The 27,280-nt window shown below is 31.7% G+C and overlaps 2 protein-coding genes across 2 annotated transcripts; both read left to right on the forward strand.

Moving 5' to 3' along the window:
- Positions 1-22,732, forward strand: LOC134711804 (coiled-coil domain-containing protein 39-like). The gene is made up of 21 exons (XM_063572691.1): positions 1-196; positions 2,938-3,057; positions 3,800-3,946; positions 4,450-4,608; positions 5,031-5,252; positions 5,576-5,767; positions 5,990-6,093; positions 7,240-7,477; positions 8,211-8,465; positions 8,832-8,969; positions 9,441-9,557; positions 10,078-10,217; positions 11,065-11,140; positions 12,186-12,345; positions 12,607-12,713; positions 13,072-13,143; positions 13,610-13,678; positions 14,408-14,470; positions 14,973-15,089; positions 15,562-15,712; positions 21,941-22,732. Exons 1-21 carry the CDS (start codon positions 98-100, stop codon positions 22,021-22,023), a joined length of 2,829 nt encoding a protein of 942 aa, XP_063428761.1. The 5' UTR covers positions 1-97; the 3' UTR covers positions 22,024-22,732.
- LOC134710878 (splicing regulatory glutamine/lysine-rich protein 1-like) lies at positions 22,390-26,468 on the forward strand. The gene is made up of 2 exons (XM_063571288.1): positions 22,390-22,418; positions 25,298-26,468. Exons 1-2 carry the CDS (start codon positions 22,390-22,392, stop codon positions 26,466-26,468), a joined length of 1,200 nt encoding a protein of 399 aa, XP_063427358.1.
- The last annotated feature ends 812 nt before the right edge of the window (positions 26,469-27,280 follow it).

Below are 27,280 nucleotides of genomic sequence, written 5' to 3' on the forward strand. Positions count from 1 at the left end.
AGTTATCTCCCCTTTTATTTACATCCGGGAAACTTGTCTCCAAGCAATCTGAAACATTCCAGCATTTCGGCGGAGTTTTTCTGCCTCTTGCATCAAAATGAGTCGAGGGACGAACAGTATATTAAGTGAAATAGAATGGGATGAAGGGCTAAGTATGCCAGTCGCTAATGCCGACAATAAGGCATTAGAAGACAAGGTAATTGCTTGTGTTCACAATGTTTTTGAAAAAAGGGGGAGGTATTTTCGTTCTATTTGTTCGTATATCCTTCCAATTAAGACCATCAAGTAATTTACAAATTAAATACAGTATCTGTAAATGTATTTTGTGTCTTTTTATAAGCACAAACTATAAAGGCAGTGAATTAACTTCACAGTAACGATCTGTCATTAAAAGTCCATGAGTCAACTATTATATTGAATTATCTGAATAAAACCAAAACATTAACTATTAAGATATGACAGAAGCAAAGTGTCATTTGTGAAAATGAAGTTGATAGTTTGTTTAAGGTTCATCACAACAAATGGACAAATATGGCTGTATTAACATGCCAAAAACTACTCTGAAATTAGACTTGCCCAGTGGCGGATCCAGAGGGGGGTTCCGGGGGTGCAAACCCCCCTTTTATTTGGGCCGATCAATGCATTTGTATCAAACATATGTTTTGCACCCCCCCCTTTGCCCTGGGTTAGCACCCCCCCTTTCGAAAATTCCTGCATCCGCCCCTGCTTACCTGTGAAGTTGGAAAGTTTTAATGTCTGACATCCACTAGATATAAAAAAGTTAAATGCATTTTGTGTTTCAGAAAGATGAAATCTCTTTTTGATTTTGATGGGCATTTTTTTTATACTGGCTTACATCCACTTTTTTTTTACTTTGACAGAAACATGTAGATGACTCATTGGCAATTGGTTTTTTCTTGTGTGAAACTCAATTCTTGTTCAACTACATGGCAATAAAGAAGCCCAATTACAGGCAATTAGGGATGATTGTTTCAACATAAAAAGGATTGAAATATCTTTGTTAAGATTTAAAAAATTCTATGCATTGATCATGTCTCTCTAAAAGTCAAATAAAGCAAGTATTATGACTCTAATTGATTTCCCTTGACAAATAAGGGCCCTTATCAGGGGCGTAGCTAGAAAGAAACAATGTGCAAGCAAAAAATTTTGTGACCCTTTTATGCAGGAAATTGGTTTTTTTTTCGGTTTTCGGTCATAGAACAGTTGAAAGAGGAGTTACATGTAGATAGGACTTATAAACAATTTATGAATGTAAAACTATTCATAAAGCTTCTGCATGAATAGAGTAAATCATGGTTAATTGAAAACATAAACTTCACATTTTTTCTGATACAGAATTTATTCAAAATTGTCCAAAATCTGCTCTTCGGGTCTTGGCAGAAACGAGCTTCTCTATTTATTTGTCAATATTCACACTGAAATCCCGATGAATATGCAGTAATGCTAGCGATGATAATTACCGGTCATTGTTCATTGTTGATCGTACATTTGATTTGAGCAGACGTACATTTTTTTTAGTACACTGAAAGATCTCCACGGTAGCACTCGCGAGAAGTTATAAACCAGTGTACGTCTTCGCCATCCAGCGACCTCCCAATTGAATTCGTCAAAATTACATACCAGGTCAGTTTCGTATGTCTCATGCAATGTTGAGATTTGTTCGTTTGTTATATTTCCTACAAAACGAGAAAGCGATGTTCTGATAATACCAGACGCGACTCCACTCTCCGGTTCTATATCATATGGTCTATAAACGCAAAATATAATGAGACTTTCCAATACTGTTTTGGCGTGTTTGCAGGCCATGATGAGTGGCTTTGGTAGTCCGTCGAACACATCGCCGTGGCATAATTTCAACGATATTGAAGGGTTCTGATAAATCTAATGCCGATTGCCAATTTGGTACATCTCATTCCAAAGAGATCAATTGTACTTTGTAAAATGTGCTCCGAAACTGCATGTATTAGACTTAGTATAACACATGAAATTCAAATCTTAGTTACTGTCCGATTTTGTCATGCATGATCTCAATAAACATTTCTATTTTGAAACCAAATGCCGTTATTTAATGACATTTCATCAATTAAAAAAGTGACAACATAGGTGTTTCCTTTAAAATATAATTTATAAATTTTTAATTTCGCAATATTTTTTTTTGCTTGCCGAACCGATGTGCACGCAACTGCGTGTTAGCGTATATGGAGCTACGCGCCTGCTTATTTCATTTTTATTTCTATTTTGTCATTGCCGTGCAGATGCCTTTGGTAAAACAGATGACATGAATTTTAGTAAACTCATAACTATTTTACACTTGTAAACATATTTTATAGTGAACTCACTGTGTCAGGACACTTCAAACTGGGTCTTATCATAGATGTTTCAAATTTTTACATCAATTGATGAGAAAAAAATGGAAACTTCGTATTAAATAACTGAGAGATAAATATTCGTAAAATAATGCATAATCATGAGATACATACTTGCTAACCTCTGACCTATTGAGATATAATTATAATATAAAACTATTCTGTAATTTTTTTTTAAATAATAAAAATTATTCAATAAATATGAAATATGTTTATCCCCCCATTGAACTATCTTTTAAGTATTTGTATATTCTAATGCAGGAAATCCTTTTCATAGATATAGGAAGATGTGGTGTGAGTGCCAATGAGACAACTCTCCATCCAAATAACAATTTAAAAATTAAACCATTATAGGTTAAAGTACGGCCTTCAACACGGAGCCATTTCAACCCTATTTCAAGGGTGAAGGAGCTGTGGCAAGTTGTTTTGATTGCTTGTCAATTTTAAGTCTGCTCTATGAAAAAAAGACTTATAATCAGAAATGGCACTAGTTGTTTTGCCTAAAAAAGGGCATAATTATATTTATACTACATCCATTACTTTATTTTAGGTACAAGTCAAGCAAAGAAATATTGTAGCCTTCACAAATGAACTTGAAGAGATTGAGGATCGTGTGCATGCTATGTCTGAACATCTCAAAAATGTTAGACAAGAGCTTACACATACACAGGTTTGTAATACATGTAAACTTGCTTATAATGTGTTCATTGTTCATTTGAAGAAATTGTGCTCATTGGACATTCTATACATGTAAAATTTGCATCCTTAAATATGTTATATACACATGTGAATTAATTTGGTCTAAAGGTGAACATTAAAGCCAATAGTTTCATTTGTTTGTTGCCTCTTTGAATTTTGTTCATGATCAGTATATAATTTATTGATTTGCACTAACTGAAACAGGAAGATTGAATTTATTCATGAATATTTTAGTTTTTTTCCTGTGCAATTACTTCCTTTTTCTTTCTTTTCTTACAAATTTGTTTTATTCAATATTGTACATAACAAGTAGACTGGCACAATACATGTATGCTTATGCAAAGATATACCGAATTGCATATTCATATCAAAGAAATTATAATTCAAAACAAAAAGAGAATATACAATGTATAATAGTATACCAATAGATTAAACATAAAATTATACAATAATAAAAGAATGAAAAATCCAAGTGTGTTGTGCATGCCAGTGAATGAAGACCACATGAAAACTCCAAGACTTCTTTTTTTTAACTTCTCTTGTCAATAATGCATATTTTGTTTAGGTTCTTTGAAATGTTTGAGTTCCCGTTTAATTTGGTTCAATTATCAGAATTAAATTTTAAACCTGATTTATGAAGTTAAAAAAATGTATTCTACAACAGGAATGACATCAAAATGTAATGTAATTATACTGACTATTGTATATTAAAGGGCCTCGTTGGTGCCAGAAAGAAAGAGATTGAAACTGAAGATCATCTCCTAAGAATTGCTGAGCGTGAAGAAGGTAGACTGAAACAGGAAATACAGAAACTTAGTAAAGAAGTGGAAGAATTGAAGGAAAAGAAAAATATGTTTGAGGTGATTTACAATGTATTTCACATCACAGAAAAATGTGAAAATGAAGATATCCTGTCTTATTTCAGAGTCAATTTTCAAAGTTTTAATTTGGACAAAATTGCACATAAACCAAAGAAACATGACATTAAGAAGAAAGTTTAGTAATGTTATGTTTCCAATTTGATTTAAGCATCTTACAAATGAGCTGTACTATGAGACACCACCAGGCGCTGTCAAGTATGTGTTTTGACATACACTATATTTATGCTGACACATTTTCCCTGCTGATACACATAATTAATATGGCTTCTAACTAAAGATCTATTTGGAGCTAATGTGTTTAGAGACCTCTTTTGTCAGTACACGTTTCCAATATTGTCTAAGCTGTCAAAGACTACAAGTACATGATCACATCTTGATTTGCTACATATTTAAAGGGAATTAATCCATGAAAATGTAGATGAGTTTAAACTGTAGACAAAAATTGACTGATATTTGATGTGGTTTCTTTTCTTTTCTGTTAGAACAATATCTTCAAACAAACACAGAAGTTAGAAGAGATGAAATCCCAGATGAACTGGGACCAACAAGCTTTGGAGGCATGGTTAGAAGAATCTGCTCGTAAAGATGAGGATTCAATGGCCATACAGAAATATACCAGACATGATGAGAGTAAAATAAAGGTAACTACCAGTATTCTGTTTATGTTTAAATTCACATTTGATAGAAATTCATATCAAACACTGATAAATTTATTACAAATAACAAATACTGAATATAATTTATTTTTATGTAATAAAATTGAGAATGGAAATGGGGAATGTGTCAAAGAGACAACAACCCGACTAAATAAAAAAACAACAGCAGAAGGTCACCAACAGGTCTTCAATGTAGCGAGAAATTCCCGCACCCGGAGGCGTCCTTCAGCTGGCCCCTAAACAAATATGTACTAGTTCAGTGATAATGAACGCCATACTAATTTCCAAAACAGTTACATATGATTCACAATTGGTTATCTTTATTGTGTAAATAAAAAATAAGATGAATTACAAGGAAAAAAATGAATTTGTGTGAATTTTATATTGAGAATGATTTATATTTGTAGGAACTGTCCTTAAGAATGGAAAGATTAACAGATGAAAATCACAGCAAAAGAAAAGTTCTAGACCATGAGACAACACAAACACTTACTGCCCAGATAGAACTTGACAAAACAGCTGAAGACTTTAGGACTGCTCACCAGGAAAGACAAGAAATTATTCAGCAATGGGAAAATACCTTAGAACAGATGCAAAGACGTGACAAAGAAATGGATTTGTTAGCAGCTGTAAGTATTATCTTAAATAACCTTGTTATGATTAGCAGTTATATTTTTCCTAGCCAGGACAATGGTTATGACAGACTTAAATTTTTTTACCATTTATACCTCATTTTGACAAGAACATTTTTTATTGTTGAGGAAAATACAGTGCAGACATGCTAAATTATACAGATATTTTTTAACTATATTTTTTTCTAATTTGTAATTCTTTAATCTATGATAACCTTTTTGTATTTTAACTTAAAAGCTAATAATTCTGACTGTGCTCTTATAAAAAGTTCAAGTTATTCTCACTTTTTTTCAAGATTTTATCATATATATTCTTTCAGCAACTAGCCAGAGTTAAAGGTGAAGTAAGAAAGAGGGAGGAAGCAATAAAAGAAAAACAACAGTTTCTTGAGAATGAATTAGAGAATAATAGAGAACAGGAGAAGAAGATCTCCATAGCTGAGAGAATAGCAGCAAAGACGAGGATTGATCTGCAGGAGGCTGAGACACAGAGAATACAGTTTAGTGATGAGGTATATAGGTTCAAAAATATATAAAAAAAAGTCTGTAATTTAAATTTTTTTCATTCTCAAAAATGACTTATAAATTCAAATTTTGTATCTTATTTCTTCTAATAGGATTACATTTCCGTACAATGAGGGAAGTTAAATTAATTTGGTTTTCAGTTATTATTATAAGCTATCTGTAATATTAGAGTTAAAAAAAATGATACATGTTTTGTTATGTGTTTACAGTTAGATGCATTGAAGAGAACAGTTGATCGTACTGCCACTGATCTCGAGGTTACAAGGTCACAGGTATCTCAGTTAAAGAAAGATGTTGGAGACAAAACTGTCAAGTAAGTATTTTTAACTTTATTTGTATACACCTTAAAACCATAGTTCTATCAATAGATGTAGGAAGATGTGGTGTGAGTGCCAATTTGACAACTCTCCGTCCAAATAACAATTTATAAAAGTAAACCAGTATAGGGGGGTCAAACTCTTTAATTGTTTTCACATAGGCGGTAATGGTAACGTTTTTTCCTGTAGCTCAGTCCATATCGTTAACTTGGATATGTATGATAGCTCGTTTCGAAGCTGTGACATTTTCACATATATGTGGTTAAATTTTCGGGGTACGAAGTGAGATTACTTTTTCCGTAAATTAGCAAACCCCGAACATCCTTTTGTGATGCGGCTCCTTGTTGTAAAATATCCCCTTTTTAACACAATAAGTTCTTTGAAAATTTAATACTTTGAACACATTCAATAGCTCCATAGTTTTTACACATTTATTCTATGTTCCTCTACTTTCCTAATCACCACAAATAATTAAGTTCAGTCATTTGCTAAAAATAGAAACATGTCCAATTTCACTACACAGAATTTTTTTCTTTACACGTGACTTTTTAAGTTCCTCATTTCAAGGCGCATTAGGGATGTTATCCCAGGTCAATGTACATCCTTCAACACGGAGCCTTGGCTTACACGTAATAACGATCTATATAGGGCCCCAATATTAATAGTGTAAAACCATGCAAACAGGAAAACCAACACTCTAATCTATATAAAAAACAAGAAACAACATATAAATTACTGAATCAAACAACAACTACTGTACATAAGATTCCTGACTTAGGACAGGTGCAAACATTTACAGCAGGATTAAACGTTTTAATGGTACCAAACCTTCTCCCTTTTTCAGAAACAATAGTAAAACATCACAACATAGAAAAAACATGATAAAATATCAATTGGAAGGCTTAACTTTGTCTACATGTAAAAACAAAAAAAATCATGGTCAGAGATGCAAGGTTCAATGACAACAATACAAAACTTGACAAATTGAAATTGAGATTTTTGTAATTTGTGTGTTAATATCTGGATTTTGTATAAATTGCAGTAAAAAGAAAATCAAAATAGTAGAATTTGTTGTTCTGGAAGTATTTAACTGTGTTTTACGTTTTTTCATGATAACTTGTATCTTACTTGATATATTTTAGGCTACAACAAGCAAAAGAATTAAGAGAAACACTTATAGAAAAATTAAAAATAGCTACTGAATCCACCCTGAGTGCTGAAGAAAGAGCTGCTCGTATGGATGAGATGTTACAAGAGGAAGAAAAAAGACAACATGCCATTGATGCTGAATTAAAACATTTACGGGATCTTCAGTTTAGAAAGACCGAAGAACTTCATTCTTGTAAAGTGAAAGAGAGAAACACAGAAGCTGAAATTCAGGTAAATAATAAAAAAAACTATACAAATATTGACAGAAAAGGGACATTTTCAAACAATAGGTTGTTTTTTCACATTTTATATGCCACTGCTGGTGGATGTTTCGTCCCCGAGGGTATCACCAGCCCAGTAGTCAGCACTTCGGTGTTGACATGAATATCAATTTTGTGGTCATTTTTATAAATTTTCTGTATACAAAACTTTGAATTTTTTCGAAAAACTAAGGATTTTCTTACCCCAGGAGTAGATTACCTTAGCCGTATTTGGCACAACTTTTTGGAATTTTGGGTCCTCAATGCTCTTCAACTTTGTATTTGTTTGGCTTTTTTAACTATTTTGATCTGAGCGTCACTGATGAGTCTTATGTAGACAAAACGCGCGTCTGGCGTATAAAATTATAATCCTGGTATTTTTGATAACTAATTATATCTCAAAAATAAAACCAAATACAGGCAATAATGCTATTGTGATAAAGATAAAAGAGTTATATGAAATTCAATATTCAAAAGATCATTAATTTTATGTAATCTTTATTCTGTTAAAAAAATTACACAATCCACTCATTTGCACTCTCATTACATTGCAAATTACCCCTATGTATACATTCACGATTTGGTGACCAAGTTGAATATTATTTATAACACAGTTTTTGTTCTAATGGATAATAACTGTTATATATAAATATAATTTTTTTAAATATATGTATTACTTCAATTCTGTTTCTGTGCATTTGCAGGGAAGTCAAGCAGCTGTCAAAAACCTCAACAGTAAAGTTGGCAAACTAGACACAGATTCATTGAAACAACAAGAAATCATTTACAATCAAGATTTTGCTGTACAGCAGTTAGAAAGACGAATTAACAGGTTGAAAGGGGAGAGAAGCAATGAAGAAAAAGTGGCACTAGAACAAAAAATAAAAGAATTTACAGAAGACCTAGAACAAAAACAAAATACTCACACGCTCTTAACTTTGCAACTCAAAAGACTACAGGTGAGAAAATAGGCCTTCAGATAGGACAAAGTTTTCATAAGTTTGTCTCAGTAATTTATTGTAAGAAAATATATCTATTAACCAAATTTCAAACAATATATCAGACATATTCAAACCTTTGCATAGATAAAGAAATACCAAAGTTAATATCCTTCAAAAGTATAAAATTTCGCATCTTAAAATCTTTTTACAAGAGGCATTCGTTTTTGTTTGCTTGTTATACCTTTGTAGTTTGAACGGTTTTAACCTTATGGTGAATATAATAATGACAATACTATATAATTACAACATTGTTGCCACTTATACTTACAATTACAAAGAGAAACAGTATTTTTTTTTATTGATGAATGTTTTACTATTTTTCAGGATGACATTAGAAGAGTAAGAAGGGAACTTGAGAAGAGTGGAGCAGAAAAGGGAGACCTGACCAGTAAGATCGAAGAATTAAACTTATACAATGATAGCTCAGAGAGGGAACTGAAGACTATAATTCATGATAAACAGGTAAATATAAATTACTAACAATACTGCTATGCAAATGACTATTTCATGGTAACTTTTCATCACTGAAACTTTAATACTTGAAAATTTTAATTATTAATCATTTTTTTGAGTATTGTGAAAAATCATTTGAAGCTCATCCTGTTTAAATTTTGTTAGTATTATTTTTTTAAGAAAAGCTACAATTCTTTAAACCAAAATGTTCTGAAAAAATAAACATTTACTTTATTCTGTATAATTAAACATACTGTTAACTCTTATCAATTAGTTTGACTAGAATTGACCTGCAGTAATGCCTCCTGTGCAAAACTAACTTTAATCAAATAGAACATTATTTGTGAAGTCAAAGTCAGTTACACACATATATATTTTCCAACAAAACAAAATTGTAATTATACGCATAGATAATTGCTATTGGATCAGTTTGTTAACATTTGTATTTCTCTAATTGTGTGTTATCTCTCTTTTTTTCAGGATTTGATGGTTGACCAAAACATTCTTAAACTAGAATTGAAAAGAATCAGGGAAAATCTAAATGATAGATCTGATGATGTCCTTAGTCAAGAGAAACGTAGACTCCAGCTTGGAACTGTAAGTACTTACCAAAACGTAAAATAACAAAAATACCAAACTCAGAGAAAAATCCAAAACAGAGAGTCAATAGTCAAATGGCAAAACCAAATGAGCAAACAAATGTCATACTTTTGACTTGGTACAGGCATTTCCTTATGTAGAAAATGGTGGATTAACCTGGATTTACAGCTAGCTAAACCTCTTGCTTGTATGAGACAATATATCTGTACTTTTCATTTTTATTTGGATGAACTTTAAACTTGTAAGGGCCATTCTGTAAAGGGTCTATTTCCTCATTTGACTTATAAAATAAGATTGACATGGTATAGACATCAAATATAACTTCTATAACTGCATTCGTTTAATGCTTTGAAAATTCAAAAGTTTAAAGTTTACTTAGTATTGTAAGAGTTTTAGATATACATCTTTTAGACATATTACAGGAACTGTTATTATAATTCATTTGATAAAACAGCAATGTTTTTTTTACATCAGACCTTCGAAATGGGCCATTTACTTACTGTTGTTTCTATTGCAGGCCATGAAAGAGAGAAGACAAGAAATAACAATTCACAAAGAAATGTTACAAGCTCAGTACAAAGCTGCAGATGAAGAAAGACAACAAATCAGTGCTGAGTTACATGAAAGGATCTCTAAAATTGATAAACTGAGGAAACGGTAAAAATCATCAAATGTTTTATGTTGGTTTTTTTTTTTTTTTTTTAATTTTAGTATTTTTTTTATCAGAAACCATGAAATGATCTTAAATAAGTGATATTTTTTCCTTTCAAGTTCCCTTATATTAAAGTTCCATATTTCGTCACTGTGACAAATACATGTTCTATTTCAGTGATCCTAGCAAATTAAGGTACACATGTATCTAAGTTCATAGTGAGAACTGTTGTTCATAGAGCAAATATATTTTACATCTAAAACTGCTTTAAACTTTACTTTAACTATTTCATAGAGACTAACTTTGATTATGTGTTGCAGTTTGGTCCGGAGATAATCTTTTAACTTGATATAATGATGAATAAGACAATAATTTGTTAATTTGTTTTATTATACTTCACGTTAAAATGCCATATTTTGATTGGCTGAGACGAGGGTGTCAATTTACTCTATCACATGGCTGAGCGGGTGACAATTTTTTTTAATGTTACCCTCTCGTCTAGACCAATCAGAAATCGATTATTCAAAGAACAATGAAGTTGTTTTTTTCTAATACCCGTAGCGTTGTTATGAACGTGACGTCATAGAAAATACCTTTAAAATAAAATTAATCTGTAAAAGCCAATAATGTTAGGACATTCAGTATAATAAATTAAATAACACATAGCTGAGAGGGTGATAGAGCAGATTGGAACCCCTTGAAAAGGCATTGTCAACCTTGGCTTCGCCGCGGTTGACAATGTTTTCTCGGGGTACCAATCTGCTCTATCACCCTCTCAGCTATGTGTTATTTATATAATGATATTTAGGGCTAGCATATAAAACTAAGATGGATGTAATTTTACTTTTACAGATATGAAATATTGATGATATCCATGGCTCCACCAGAGGGAGAAGAGGAGAGATCTCAAGCTTATTATGTCATAAAGGTAAAGAGTTGCACATTTTCTGTTAATCTGCAGAATAAGACATTTAACATAAAATTAAAACTCAGATGGACTTATAATAAACATTATGTTATAGTTACTAACCATTTAGAAAATTTTCTGATTAATTGTTCCAGAGTTATTGAACAATCAAATTTAAGGCAATATTTTTACATACAGCTTCTTATTGATGTATTCTTGAATGGAGGAAACTTTTCATTAAACATTATGTTATACTGTGAAAGTACTTTAATTCGTGGGTATCAATTTTCGTGGTTTTAGCAATATTTACCTGTTCGTGGGTTTTTAAATTCGTGGATTGTCCTTTTCTTTAAAAAATATAATTGAAAAAATATAGTAACGAAAGTGACAAATAGTCTGGATTGAAGGAAATTGCAAAGTAAACATTGGCGGTGTAAATCGTTGTGAAAACACTAACTTATCTAAGATAAAGTGATCAACAGATAAAAGACCATCAAAGGTGTTAATTAGGCCATAAAGATGTCACCTTGAGAAAACCGAGACATAAACAAATACTATAAACGTATCTTGATTTGTCAAATAATTCTTATCAAAATCAAGCCCAGCATGAAATTATTATTTCCCATAGTGTACGAGAACAATGAGGATATAAAATGAACACTTTATCAAAAATATTTTTATGAGGATTGAAAGATCATATCAGTAGTCAAAACACCGATGAGGATCTTTCCATGTCTTGATGTTGACATTGGTTGTTTTATTTCGTTGGACACTTAAATTCGTGGATAGAGTCACCCACGAAAACCACGAAAATTGGTACCCCACGAATAAAAGTACTTTCACAGTAGTGGGGAACCTCCTTTTGGATTTTTCTGATTTGTCTGTCTAGAGTTGTAGGACTTTAACCAATCGACATAAGTAATTTTTACACATCATATGGAATATGCTGTTGTCATAAACTTATACTAGAGAAAATTGACTTCAACTGTCACATTTTAGACAATTTTATTGCATATTTCCAGAGTAGGGTTAGATCAATTTATTTTAAACTCTGTATTATTATCAGGCTGCTCAAGAAAAGGAAGAATTACAAAGAGAAGGTGATGATTTAGATGCTAGAATCAGGAAGGCTGAGCAGGAGATCAGAGCACTTGAGAATACACTCAAATTGATGAATAAAAGAAATGAAACATACAGAAAAAGCTTTAACAAAGTCACAGAAACAAGTAAGGACTTTATCATTATTTTAACCTACCAAACTTAAGGAAAAATCCTGAATGAAAATGTGGACTTACTTAGTCATAAGATTTCTCTTTTTATCATCCTTCATTAACAATAATGTGCACATATTTCATTCATTAATGTACAAGTCTATTGTAGACATTTAACCATTGTATGGAAATAAGGTATTAAAGATTTTAATGAATTATTATTAAAGAATTTATATTGTAAAACTTATATATAATAATATTTATGTATATTTAAAGGTGATGAAATGGAGGAGAAACAACAATTAGAAGAACAAATGAGGGCCGTTATGGATAAATACAAATATAAACGACGTCAAATCAGAGAACTCCAGGAAGATCTTAAGGTATTTACATGTAATGACATCAATCTTGGTATTATTCATGATCATGATTCTTTAGAACAGGATATAAAAGTTATCATCTAATGCAATCTTCCAAATTGTTTGTTGCAGTAAAGAATTCATCAGTTGCATATTAATAAAAATTCTCATAACTTTAATGATCAATGAAGATTTTCACCAATAATGGACCTACTAGTTGTTGCTCATTTCCTACCTTTGGAACATTTTACATTTAACCCAAGGTATGCACTTCATTTCTATTTTTAATTCATCTCTTAGAACAGTTAAGAAAATGAACCTTATTGGTTGTTTTCATCTTTTACAGTGTATATGAAACATAAACTTATGTAATTTATTTCAGACAATGAGTAACACATTAGACAATCTATGCAGAGACCAGGATGCTTATGAAGATATGATTGACGAAAAAAGAGTAAGTTTAACCAAAACATCTAATTGATCTTGATTCTTCCCTTATCTTATCACATCAGGGAGATTGAATATAAAGTTCAAACTTTCCTGATTCTTAAGAATTTAAATAATTTTGTCTGTGCTGCAATAAGAACACCATATCAAAGGAAGTTTATACATAAGTGTTGATATGAGTTTTGAAAAATATATTTTGTTGAGGATGAAATAGTGTTCTTCATAGATAGTGTTAATGTTACAGTGTAAGGTAATAGAAATAAAATTAAGATTTAGAAGTTACATGCATGTTTTATTCAAAAACTGATAAGAATTTATACATTTGTATTGTTTTATAAAAATCAAAAAAGAATGCATATTTTATGAAGGGACGTTTTGTTTGCATTTTTAGTTTAAGCTTTAATTAACTGTATTGTTTATGATAATAGAAATCGATGTGTGATAATTATACTGAATTGAAATGATTATTTTAGAACAAAGTTGCACAGCTTGAGAAAGAAATGGAAGACCAAAGAGGTAAACTGGAAAGAGTAGCAAAATCTGTAAGTACTTAGTATGTATAATGTTAAGGGCTTGTAATAAAATATTTTGACTTTCGTTGAGAGAAGCATCTCTGTTTTTTATGCCCCACCTACGATAGAAGGGGGGCGTTATGTTTTCTGGTCTGTGCGTCCGTTGTCCATCCGTCCGTTCGTCCGTCTGTCCCGCTTCAGGTTAAAGTTTTTGGTCAAGGTAGTTTTTGATGAAGTTGAAGTCCAATCGACTTCAAACTTGGTACACGTAATATCTATGATATGATCTTTCTAATTTTAATGTCAAATTAGAGATTTTACCCCAATTTCACGATCCACTGAACATAAAAAATGATAGTGCGAGTGGGGCATTCGTGTACTGAGGACACATTCTTGTTCCCTTCTAAAAAAGACTTATTTGAAATTATTTTTGCAATACTTAATATCTTTTTATTTTATGTAAGTTTTTATTATTTCTTAATGTAACTTGTTTTAACATCACATGAAATGGTTTGGGATTTCAAATAATTATTGGTTGACTACTAGAACTTATACATGAATTACATTTAGCTATTATTGTGGGAGGTTCTACTAAATTTTATAAAAATCATAGCAATTTGTCTTGCAATATTGTTGGTAGTATTATCACATCTTGTACACACATCACATTTTGTGACCTGGTAAAATGGTTGTCTATGATGAATTCCACTGATTAATGCAGACATGCATGTATTTATTTTTTTCTTCTACTATTATTAGAACTCCAGATATGCAAGAGAACTAAGATCTGCAAAGAAATCAAAAGGAGAAACACCAGAGGAGGTTTGTATAATTTGTATTCAATAAGTTATGACCAGAACATAATCAAAACAAAAGTAGCTTTCATACTCAATCATTTAAATAAATTTTTAAAGACTGTTTAAGAGCCAAATCCAGAAATGAACACCAGGAAAATATACCCATTCTAGTGTATTGCTTTATATAGAATGTTTTAAAAACAGATTTGTTGATGCCAGATGGACCTCAAGATAAAATGACAGAATTCAAAATATTACAGGTAAAGATGCAATCTGCTAAATATTGGAAACATCATACATTTGATAAAAATACTTATTTGTTAAAGATGGCAACTACAGAAAATTGAATCCTCTGAAGAACAAGAAGAAAACAATGATTATGCACAAATTTTGTTACATCGATTGATATTTTAGTGTTGATTCTTCAATATTGATTGAAGGGGAAAAAATTACACTGTTTAAGCATAAAACGATTGAAATATGAAATTAAATACAATGAATTCTAATAGCTGGAATTTATATTACAGAAAGATTTCAATGTACGAGAAATGAGAGAATTCAACAAAAACATAATGTCCCAAGTTGGATCAGTGGTATCACAACATCCAGATATTGCAGAGGCTGTCAACATGTATTTTTCACAGGTAAATTTAAAAAGTGATCAGTTGCTTCATATGAAAGCTTTTATCATCTCATTTATACAAGCATAAAAAAGAATCATTTAGATCACTCCACATTGAGGTAACACTTTTAAATAACTACAGAAATTTCTCAACAATCCATCAATTTTGGTAGTCTGGACTTGAGTGGCAATATAATTTATGAAAACAAATATGACTGATATGAATGAACAACTATTGAATTCTAGGCTCTTGACTTGGGTCACATAGTTTGTTATTCAAAACTTTTGTGTGGATGTTTTGATTAAATGCACAATTGATTGAAAAAGATATTTTAGTAATTTTATAAGTTTGTTTTTAATTGCAGTAAATCTTTGATTTTCTGATCATTAAAGTTCCACCAATCTTATATAACAGCCATGAACGATTGTTATGTAAGGAAAACTTAGATACTATGTTTTTGATGTTGTGTTAAAAGATTATTGAAATATTTTAGGCTAACTTACCTCCCCCTACACCAAGCGGTGGACGAGCCCTTGGTAGTTCCCGAAGCAGCTTGGGATCTGGTCGTAGCAGTGTAGGAAGTATAAAAACGCCACCAAGTGTCAGTGGCAGACCAACACCTGTCCAGATTGGTGCTGACTTTGGTAAGTCAATATTTCATTAGTAGAAACAGTGTGGTCCACTAAAACGAATTTAGATAGCAACCTACCAAATGGTCATAAAGGCTATAGATGTATAGGTTCTTGGCAATACTTAAAATATCCCAAAAGATATCTAGCCATAGTAAATTGTACTATTTCTTTGTGGTAATAATTGGTATCTTGTAGAAATTAATTGTTTTAAACTTAGGTAGCAATACACAGTTAGGAGTTTAGTTTCGCATTATGGCCCCTGTGGATTTTTCAAAAAGGAAAGTTATTGTGAAATAAAATTCATTTTTAGACAGATGAGTGCTAATTTAGCCTTCAAAGGTGGTTTATAAGAGCATCAAGATTATTTTTTACATGTTTTATGGGCTGTTTTCTGTTAGACAGTCCGTATTTTCATAGCTAGACCGGCCATCGGTCCAGAAATTAATGTACTGTTTACAAACACTCTTTTTCTACACGAAGTTTTTGAAGGAATTTTACAAAAAAATGAGATGAAAGACATATGATTTTCATTGGATTTGCTGAATGATATATGTACACAGTTTCAGAAAAGGTATTACTTCAGGCAATTGAAATTCTACTTTTAGTCAAATTTTGGGGAAATATGTGACATCTTTCCCCCCCTTTTTGCAATATTTTATAACAAATAAATGCAGATTGTTGCCATGGATACACAAAAAAGAAATTATATTTTACCATTTTATATACTGGAAATAAAATCTATGGAAGATTCTGATTACATACATATGCCCATATATGACACAAACAGTAAGCTTCATATTGCAAGAAAGCAATGAAAAGGGAATGGTAAAATTCATAAGGGCAAATTTTAGTATTTTTTCCTAACTGTTTATTGCTACCTTATGGCATACTTACCAAGCTCAGAATTGTATAATTTAAGACTTTTCATGCCACAAATCTATTGATATTTAGATTCAAAATCAACTTCTGAGTAAATTAAGTGTGTAACAATGACAATATGTGTCAATTTTATTGTTTACAGTCCTTAGCAACCAAAATTAGACATTTTGACACTAGGCTTTTATTTGTTCTCTATCGGCTTAACACTTGCTTCTGATGGATTGGGCTGCATGTAGAAGCCCAAGTATTGAACGCGTTGGATTTTTTCTTGCGAATATATCATATTATTGTTTTTATCAAGATTTCATGTTCCATTTTGGCATATATTAGATGTATAGTTAAATCAGATGTAAGAAATTGATTCCCTATCACCAAGTTTTTTAATCAAGTCTTTGGTATGCAATAAGCATAAAGATTAACATTTTTATGCTTAAAATTGCTAAATTTTGTTCAATGGTGCATCATCAGAGATCTTATTATGATATTCAACATTAAAAAACTGACAAAAGAGGTACAATTTTTAAGATTTGGCTAAAAATTGAGGTAGAGACAAGATTTTACACTTTGACTTGGCACCTTTCTTAAAATCAGTTTTTGTCGCGTTTCAGTGTCAACTGCTAACCTTCATAAAATATTCATTACTCAACCAATTTTCAAAAATAAAAGGCCAATTTACTCGTTTTAGCTAGCAGAACTCAGAAAATAAGTTAAAAGGGAGAATTTGAAAAAAATATTTACTATTAAGGTAGCAATACACAGTTAGGAGTTTAGTTTCGCATTATGGCCCCTGTGGATTTTTCAAAAAGGAAAGTTATTGTGAAATAAAATTCATTTTTAGACAGATGAGTGCTAATTTAGCCTTCAAAGGTGGTTTATAAGAGCATCAAGATTATTTTTTACATGTTTTATGGGCTGTTTTCTGTTAGACAGTCCGTATTTTCATAGCTAGACCGGCCATCGGTCCAGAAATTAATGTACTGTTTACAAACACTCTTTTTCTACACGAAGTTTTTGAAGGAATTTTACAAAAAAATGAGATGAAAGACATATGATTTTCATTGGATTTGCTGAATGATATATGTACACAGTTTCAGAAAAGGTATTACTTCAGGCAATTGAAATTCTACTTTTAGTCAAATTTTGGGGAAATATGTGACATCTTTCCCCCCCTTTTTGCAATATTTTATAACAAATAAATGCAGATTGTTGCCATGGATACACAAAAAAGAAATTATATTTTACCATTTTATATACTGGAAATAAAATCTATGGAAGATTCTGATTACATACATATGCCCATATATGACACAAACAGTAAGCTTCATATTGCAAGAAAGCAATGAAAAGGGAATGGTAAAATTCATAAGGGCAAATTTTAGTATTTTTTCCTAACTGTTTATTGCTACCTTATGGCATACTTACCAAGCTCAGAATTGTATAATTTAAGACTTTTCATGCCACAAATCTATTGATATTTAGATTCAAAATCAACTTCTGAGTAAATTAAGTGTGTAACAATGACAATATGTGTCAATTTTATTGTTTACAGTCCTTAGCAACCAAAATTAGACATTTTGACACTAGGCTTTTATTTGTTCTCTATCGGCTTAACACTTGCTTCTGATGGATTGGGCTGCATGTAGAAGCCCAAGTATTGAACGCGTTGGATTTTTTCTTGCGAATATATCATATTATTGTTTTTATCAAGATTTCATGTTCCATTTTGGCATATATTAGATGTATAGTTAAATCAGATGTAAGAAATTGATTCCCTATCACCAAGTTTTTTAATCAAGTCTTTGGTATGCAATAAGCATAAAGATTAACATTTTTATGCTTAAAATTGCTAAATTTTGTTCAATGGTGCATCATCAGAGATCTTATTATGATATTCAACATTAAAAAACTGACAAAAGAGGTACAATTTTTAAGATTTGGCTAAAAATTGAGGTAGAGACAAGATTTTACACTTTGACTTGGCACCTTTCTTAAAATCAGTTTTTGTCGCGTTTCAGTGTCAACTGCTAACCTTCATAAAATATTCATTACTCAACCAATTTTCAAAAATAAAAGGCCAATTTACTCGTTTTAGCTAGCAGAACTCAGAAAATAAGTTAAAAGGGAGAATTTGAAAAAAATATTTACTATTAAGGTAGCAATACACAGTTAGGAGTTTAGTTTCGCATTATGGCCCCTGTGGATTTTTCAAAAAGGAAAGTTATTGTGAAATAAAATTCATTTTTAGACAGATGAGTGCTAATTTAGCCTTCAAAGGTGGTTTATAAGAGCATCAAGATTATTTTTTACATGTTTTATGGGCTGTTTTCTGTTAGACAGTCCGTATTTTCATAGCTAGACCGGCCATCGGTCCAGAAATTAATGTACTGTTTACAAACACTCTTTTTCTACACGAAGTTTTTGAAGGAATTTTACAAAAAAATGAGATGAAAGACATATGATTTTCATTGGATTTGCTGAATGATATATGTACACAGTTTCAGAAAAGGTATTACTTCAGGCAATTGAAATTCTACTTTTAGTCAAATTTTGGGGAAATATGTGACATCTTTCCCCCCCTTTTTGCAATATTTTATAACAAATAAATGCAGATTGTTGCCATGGATACACAAAAAAGAAATTATATTTTACCATTTTATATACTGGAAATAAAATCTATGGAAGATTCTGATTACATACATATGCCCATATATGACACAAACAGTAAGCTTCATATTGCAAGAAAGCAATGAAAAGGGAATGGTAAAATTCATAAGGGCAAATTTTAGTATTTTTTCCTAACTGTTTATTGCTACCTTATGGCATACTTACCAAGCTCAGAATTGTATAATTTAAGACTTTTCATGCCACAAATCTATTGATATTTAGATTCAAAATCAACTTCTGAGTAAATTAAGTGTGTAACAATGACAATATGTGTCAATTTTATTGTTTACAGTCCTTAGCAACCAAAATTAGACATTTTGACACTAGGCTTTTATTTGTTCTCTATCGGCTTAACACTTGCTTCTGATGGATTGGGCTGCATGTAGAAGCCCAAGTATTGAACGCGTTGGATTTTTTCTTGCGAATATATCATATTATTGTTTTTATCAAGATTTCATGTTCCATTTTGGCATATATTAGATGTATAGTTAAATCAGATGTAAGAAATTGATTCCCTATCACCAAGTTTTTTAATCAAGTCTTTGGTATGCAATAAGCATAAAGATTAACATTTTTATGCTTAAAATTGCTAAATTTTGTTCAATGGTGCATCATCAGAGATCTTATTATGATATTCAACATTAAAAAACTGACAAAAGAGGTACAATTTTTAAGATTTGGCTAAAAATTGAGGTAGAGACAAGATTTTACACTTTGACTTGGCACCTTTCTTAAAATCAGTTTTTGTCGCGTTTCAGTGTCAACTGCTAACCTTCATAAAATATTCATTACTCAACCAATTTTCAAAAATAAAAGGCCAATTTACTCGTTTTAGCTAGCAGAACTCAGAAAATAAGTTAAAAGGGAGAATTTGAAAAAAATATTTACTATTATGGCATACTTACCAAGCTCAGAATTGTATAATTTAAGACTTTTCATGCCACAAATCTATTGATATTTAGATTCAAAATCAACTTCTGAGTAAATTAAGTGTGTAACAATGACAATATGTGTCAATTTTATTGTTTACAGTCCTTAGCAACCAAAATTAGACATTTTGACACTAGGCTTTTATTTGTTCTCTATCGGCTTAACACTTGCTTCTGATGGATTGGGCTGCATGTAGAAGCCCAAGTATTGAACGCGTTGGATTTTTTCTTGCGAATATATCATATTATTGTTTTTATCAAGATTTCATGTTCCATTTTGGCATATATTAGATGTATAGTTAAATCAGATGTAAGAAATTGATTCCCTATCACCAAGTTTTTTAATCAAGTCTTTGGTATGCAATAAGCATAAAGATTAACATTTTTATGCTTAAAATTGCTAAATTTTGTTCAATGGTGCATCATCAGAGATCTTATTATGATATTCAACATTAAAAAACTGACAAAAGAGGTACAATTTTTAAGATTTGGCTAAAAATTGAGGTAGAGACAAGATTTTACACTTTGACTTGGCACCTTTCTTAAAATCAGTTTTTGTTGCGTTTCAGTGTCAACTGCTAACCTTCATAAAATATTCATTACTCAACCAATTTTCAAAAATAAAAGGCCAATTTACTCGTTTTAGCTAGCAGAACTCAGAAAATAAGTTAAAAGGGAGAATTTGAAAAAAATATTTACTATTAAGGTAGCAATACACAGTTAGGAGTTTAGTTTCGCATTATGGCCCCTGTGGATTTTTCAAAAAGGAAAGTTATTGTGAAATAAAATTCATTTTTAGACAGATGAGTGCTAATTTAGCCTTCAAAGGTGGTTTATAAGAGCATCAAGATTATTTTTTACATGTTTTATGGGCTGTTTTCTGTTAGACAGTCCGTATTTTCATAGCTAGACCGGCCATCGGTCCAGAAATTAATGTACTGTTTACAAACACTCTTTTTCTACACGAAGTTTTTGAAGGAATTTTACAAAAAAATGAGATGAAAGACATATGATTTTCATTGGATTTGCTGAATGATATATGTACACAGTTTCAGAAAAGGTATTACTTCAGGCAATTGAAATTCTACTTTTAGTCAAATTTTGGGGAAATATGTGACATCTTTCCCCCCCTTTTTGCAATATTTTATAACAAATAAATGCAGATTGTTGCCATGGATACACAAAAAAGAAATTATATTTTACCATTTTATATACTGGAAATAAAATCTATGGAAGATTCTGATTACATACATATGCCCATATATGACACAAACAGTAAGCTTCATATTGCAAGAAAGCAATGAAAAGGGAATGGTAAAATTCATAAGGGCAAATTTTAGTATTTTTTCCTAACTGTTTATTGCTACCTTAAATTTAACTGTTTAGTAGCCCCCATAAAAAAAATTGCTTAATTTAGCTTTTGATTTCCATTGAGATTTTTAAATACTTACCTCTTATGCTTAGTCGATTTAATATTTATCCTGACCATTTAATTACTATTTTGTAATCAGAGTTCTGCTTAGATAAAAATTCAATTTGAACAACAAATTGTTTGGCTTTTGTTCTGATTTACCTATTGTAATGCCATTGAAAGTGTGACAGGGCCTGATGATGAAAGATAGAAAGAACAAGTCATTTTTGCAGGTTATTGAATCAAAATATAAAGTTTGCATATGTATAATCTAAAAATAATCAGAAACAGATTTGACATCTGTATCTCATGCCATCAGATATTTTTACATATTTATCTTTTCATTTTCTTTTCTAGGTGGAGTTCGTTCCCCAGCTAGTTCTCGTAGCTCCAGTTCTATGAGCAGTGTAAGAAGTGGTCAAGGAAGATCTGGACGCTAGTCATGTCCAGTTGTGACTGGTCTGTTTCCGTCCTCAAGTGTGTCTTTCAGCTGTGATAAAAACATTTATGAATTTTGATAGTTTTATTATAAAACTTGACAATAAAATAGAACAAATTGAAACTTAAGTAGAAATTGCTTACTGAATTGCATAAAACTTGAGAATGTTTTCTATGTTTTTTTAAGATACTGCTCTAATATTACTACAGTATTTATCAGGTAAAATAAAATGCAGGTTGTAAGTTGTTATTATGTGTTGATCTTTCTAACTATAAGATTTTTCCTAGGACTTAGGATTTATGTATGAAATTTTAACTGTCTCAATAAAAGCAGGATCTTTTGAATTTCAACCTCGATACAAATTATAATGGAAGTATTCATGTTATATCTTCCAGTGTAATAATCAGATTTTTTTTATGGATATGAATAAAGAACTGTGATAACGTTCAACTTTACATAGGGAATACATGAATACATTGATGAGTTATGACTAATTCCCCTGTATCAATTATCTTATTATTTTTGTCAGTTTCTGTAGTGAATGTATCACTTTTTTTCTCTGCAAGAACTTAACATTCCATGTTTTTTTAATTTATTTATACTTTCACGATTACTTTATTGTACATACTCTATAATTATATATATATATATACAAATACTTTACATGAAATATTTGAAGTAAAATTGATTAAAATGAACATGAAAATATATTCCTGTTGTTTTTTTTATATGCAATTATTGTTACTATCCAGATTAGGAAGTATTGACCTTCAAGTGGTAATTCTGCCAACAGGTTTTATAGGGTTGCTCTTAGCATTTTTCTCATACTTCTATATATTCTAATGAACTATAGGGTATCTTGCATGTAGAAAATGTTTCAGCATTAACTGTGATTTCAAACCAATAACAGTCCACAAAAACTGAAGACTAAGCAAAAAAACCAACTAACTCTTGATTTAATGTGTGTTTTAAAAGTTTAAGCAGTACATACACCATGAGTGGCATATATTGTGTTGAGCAGGTTATATAAACGTTCAGTGAAAAGTTATGGTTGTAATCAAAGAAAGGAGACAACCACAGATGGTCATCATTAGTCAGCTATTAAACCAAGAGTTCCAAGTGATGAATTTGAAATCATCCCTTTGTAAATTTTACGGATACTATCACAAGTTGGTTTGATGATACCAGATATGTTCTAGATGTCCTTACTTCAATTCCATAATGTGACCTACTGAATTAGTTCTATAACTGGGTGTGTACTAATATGTGCATCACGACAGGTGCCCAACTTGGAGCAGAATCTGCTTAGCCTTCTGAAACACTTGAGATCAATTGGTGTTCCCTATGATATGCTCTTTCTAATTTTAATGCCAAATTAGAGTTTTTTTCTGTAATTTCACGATCCACTGATTATAGAAAATGATAGTGCGTATGGGTTATCTGTGTACTATGGACACATTCTTGTAATGTTGTAAAACTATTGCTTGTCTATCCTTTTCCTTTTGTGATGCCATTTTCAGCTTACTTTAACTTATGAGATTGAATGTCTTTTTGGTATTGTTGGCTTCTCTTTTTGACACATATTTTAGTGGTCAAATCGATGATGTAAAAATTGCAAATTTTGAAATTATTATGTCAACTTCACCTTTTAGATTCAATTTTTGGTCCTAAGATCAAAAACAATTTTTAGATTTTTTTTTACTGATTGTAAATTTGTATATCTAGTGACCCCCATGTTTGATTGTAAATATTTATATCTAGTGACCCCCATGTTTTATCAATATATTTTATAGATTCTGTTAGTTCTACTAGAATCCTTTTTTGAATTTGTATATTTGATGACCGGTAGTGTTGATTTTAATCTACTGTGAAAGTACTTTTATTCGTGGGGTACCAATTTTCGTGGTTTCCGTGGCTGACTTTAACCACGAATTTAAGTGTCCAACGAAATAAAACAACCATTGTTCAAATCAAGTCATGGTATAAAGATCACCATCGGTAGGTTTGACTATTGATATGATCTAGAGAAATATTGAATAACGCCAAATCTGCGAATACTTTGATAGCAGTCACAGAACTACAACCGCATGCAGGATTATACCCATTTAATCTTTAATAACCTAAACTGTACAACGTTTGATCTTTTTATTCACATAAAAAATATTTTTGATCGACGAAAGTCAGATTTCCGGTATTGATATGCCAGTTTGATAAAGTGTTCATTTTATATCTTCATTTATTAGTTCTCGTACATATGGGAAATAATAATTTCATGCTGGGCTTGATTTTGATAAGATTTATTTGACAATTGAAGATACGTTTAAAGCATTTGTTTATGTTACTGTTTTCTTTAGGTGATATGTTTATGGCCTAATTATAACACCTTTGATGGTCTTTAATCTGTTCATCACTTTATCATGGGTTAATTAGTGTTATCACTACGATTTACATGGGTCAATGTTTACTTTGCAATTTCCTTCAATCAAGACTATATGTAACCTTCGTTTAAAAGGCTTTCATTTTTCAATTATTTTTTTTTTATTAGAAAACTAAAATCCACGAATTTAAAACCCCACGAACATGTTAATATTGATCAAACCACGAAAATTGATACCCACGAATTAAAGTACTTTCACAGTAATTTTGTTAAAAAAAAAAAAAACTGCAGCTGAATATAGTAGCTCTATATCATGTATAGCTCATTGTTACCGAACATAAAGGAGACATTGTTAAATATAACAAACACTCCTTTATGGATGAATGAATAATTGAAAACATAAGCAAACACTCGGTCTACAACAAACAGACAAGCAGAAGCCAACTAATGGTCTACAACAAACAAACAAACAAACATACAGTCTACAACAGACAAGCAGAAGCCAACTTACGGTCTACAACAGACAAGCAGAAGCAAACTTACGGTCTACAACAAACAAACAAACAGACAAGCAGAAGCCAACTAACGGTCTACAACAAACAAACAACATACAGTCTACAACAAACAAACAAACAGACAAGCAGAAGCAAACTAACGGTCTACAACAAACAAACATACAGTCTACAACAGACAAGCAGAAGCCAACTTACGGTCTACCACAGACAAACAAATATAGTCTACAACAAACAGAAATTCATAAGACAACAAGCCAACAAACGGTCTGCAACAAACAAACAGAAGCCAATACACGGTATTTAACAAGCAGAAGCCAAAATACGGTCTGCAACAAACAAACAAACAGAAGCCAACATACTGTGTACAACAAACAAACAAACAGGCAAACAGAACCCAACAAACGGTCTACAATAAACAGACAAGCAGAAGACAACAAAAGGTCTACAACAAACAGACAAGCAGAAGACAACAAACGGTCTACAACAAACAGACAAGCAGAAGACAACAAACAGTCTACAATAAACAGACAAGCAGAAAACAACAAACGGTCTACAACAAACAGACAAGCAGAAGACAACAAACGGTTTACAACAAACAGACAAGCAGAAGACAAACGGTCTACAACAAACAGACAAGCAGAAGACAACAAACGGTCTACAACAAACAGACACGCAGAAGACAACAAACAGACATGCAGAAGACAACAAAAGGTCTACAACAAACAGACAAGCAGAAGACATCAAACGGTCTACAACAAACAGACAAGCAGAAGACAACAAACGGTCTACAACAAACAGACAAGCAGAAGACAACAAACAGACAAGCAGAAGACACCAAACAGACAAGCAGAAGACAACAAACAGACAAACAGAAGACAACAAACAGACAAACAGAAGATAACAAACAAACCTACAGAAGTCAACAAACAGATAAGCAGAAGACAACAAACGGTCTACAAAAAACAGACAAACAGAAGACAACAAACAGACAAACAGAAGATAACAAACAAACCTACAGAAGTCAATAAACAGATAAGCAGAAGACAACAAACGGTCTACAAAAAACAGACAAACAGAAGACAACAAACGGTCTACAACAACCAGACAAGCAGAAGACAACAAACGGTCTACAACAAACAGACAAGCAGAAGACAACAAACGGTCTACAACAAACAGACAAGCAGAAGACAACAAACGGTCTACAACAAACAGACAAGCAGAAGACAACAAACGGTCTACAATAAACAGACAAGCAGAAGACAACAAACAGACATGCAGAAGACAACAAAAGGTCTGCAACAAACAGACAAGCAGAAGACAACAAACGGTCTACAACAAACAGACAAGCAGAAGACAACACACGGTCTACAACAAACAGACAAGCAGAAGACAACAAACGGTCTACAACAAACAGACAAGCAGAAGACAACAAACGGTCTACAACAAACAGACAAGCAGAAGACAACAAACGGTCTACAACAAACAGACAAGCAGAAGACAACAAACGGTCTACAACAAACAGACAAGCAGAAAACAACAAACGGTCTACAATAAACAGACAAGCAGAAGACAACAAACAGACAAGCAGAAGACACCAAACAGACAAGCAGAAGACAACAAACAGACAAACAGAAGACAACAAACAGACAAACAGAAGATAACAAACAAACACACAGAAGCCAACAAACAGATAAGCAGAAGTCAACAAACGGTTTACAACAAACAGACAAGCAGGAGCCCACAAACAGTCTATAACAAACAAACACACAGAAGCCAACAAACAGATAAGCAGAAGTCAACAAACGGTCTTCAATAAACAGACAAGCAGAAGCCCACAAGCAGAAGACAACAAACAAACCGAAAACAGAAGCAAACAACTGATCTATAACAAACAGACATATCGCAGCCAATAAACGGATTACAACAAACAAACAAGCATTAGACAACAATTGGTCTATTACAAACAAACACACAGAAGCCAACAAACGGTCTTCAGCAAACAAACAAGCAGAAAACAACAAACGGTCTACAACAAACAAACAAAAAAACAAACAAAATCCAAAAAACGGTCTATAACAAACAGTCATATTGAAGTTAACAAACGGTCTACAACAAACAAACAAACAGAAGACAACAAACGGTCTACAACAAACAGCCAGCATATTAAAAATAGAAATCAAGCAGCCAACAAACAGTCTTGCAGAGACCAACATATGATATACAACAACTGCCATCAAACTGCCAATATATGGTCTACAACAATAGACACCAAGAGGTCAACATACTGTCTTCCAAAACAGACAAATAGCAACCATCAGAGGTCTATAACAAACCGACATGTAGAAGCCAACATACTGTCAATAACA

The sequence above is a fragment of the Mytilus trossulus genome, chromosome 3 (assembly GCF_036588685.1).
Source record: "Mytilus trossulus isolate FHL-02 chromosome 3, PNRI_Mtr1.1.1.hap1, whole genome shotgun sequence".
NCBI classification, from domain to species: domain Eukaryota; kingdom Metazoa; phylum Mollusca; class Bivalvia; order Mytilida; family Mytilidae; genus Mytilus; species Mytilus trossulus.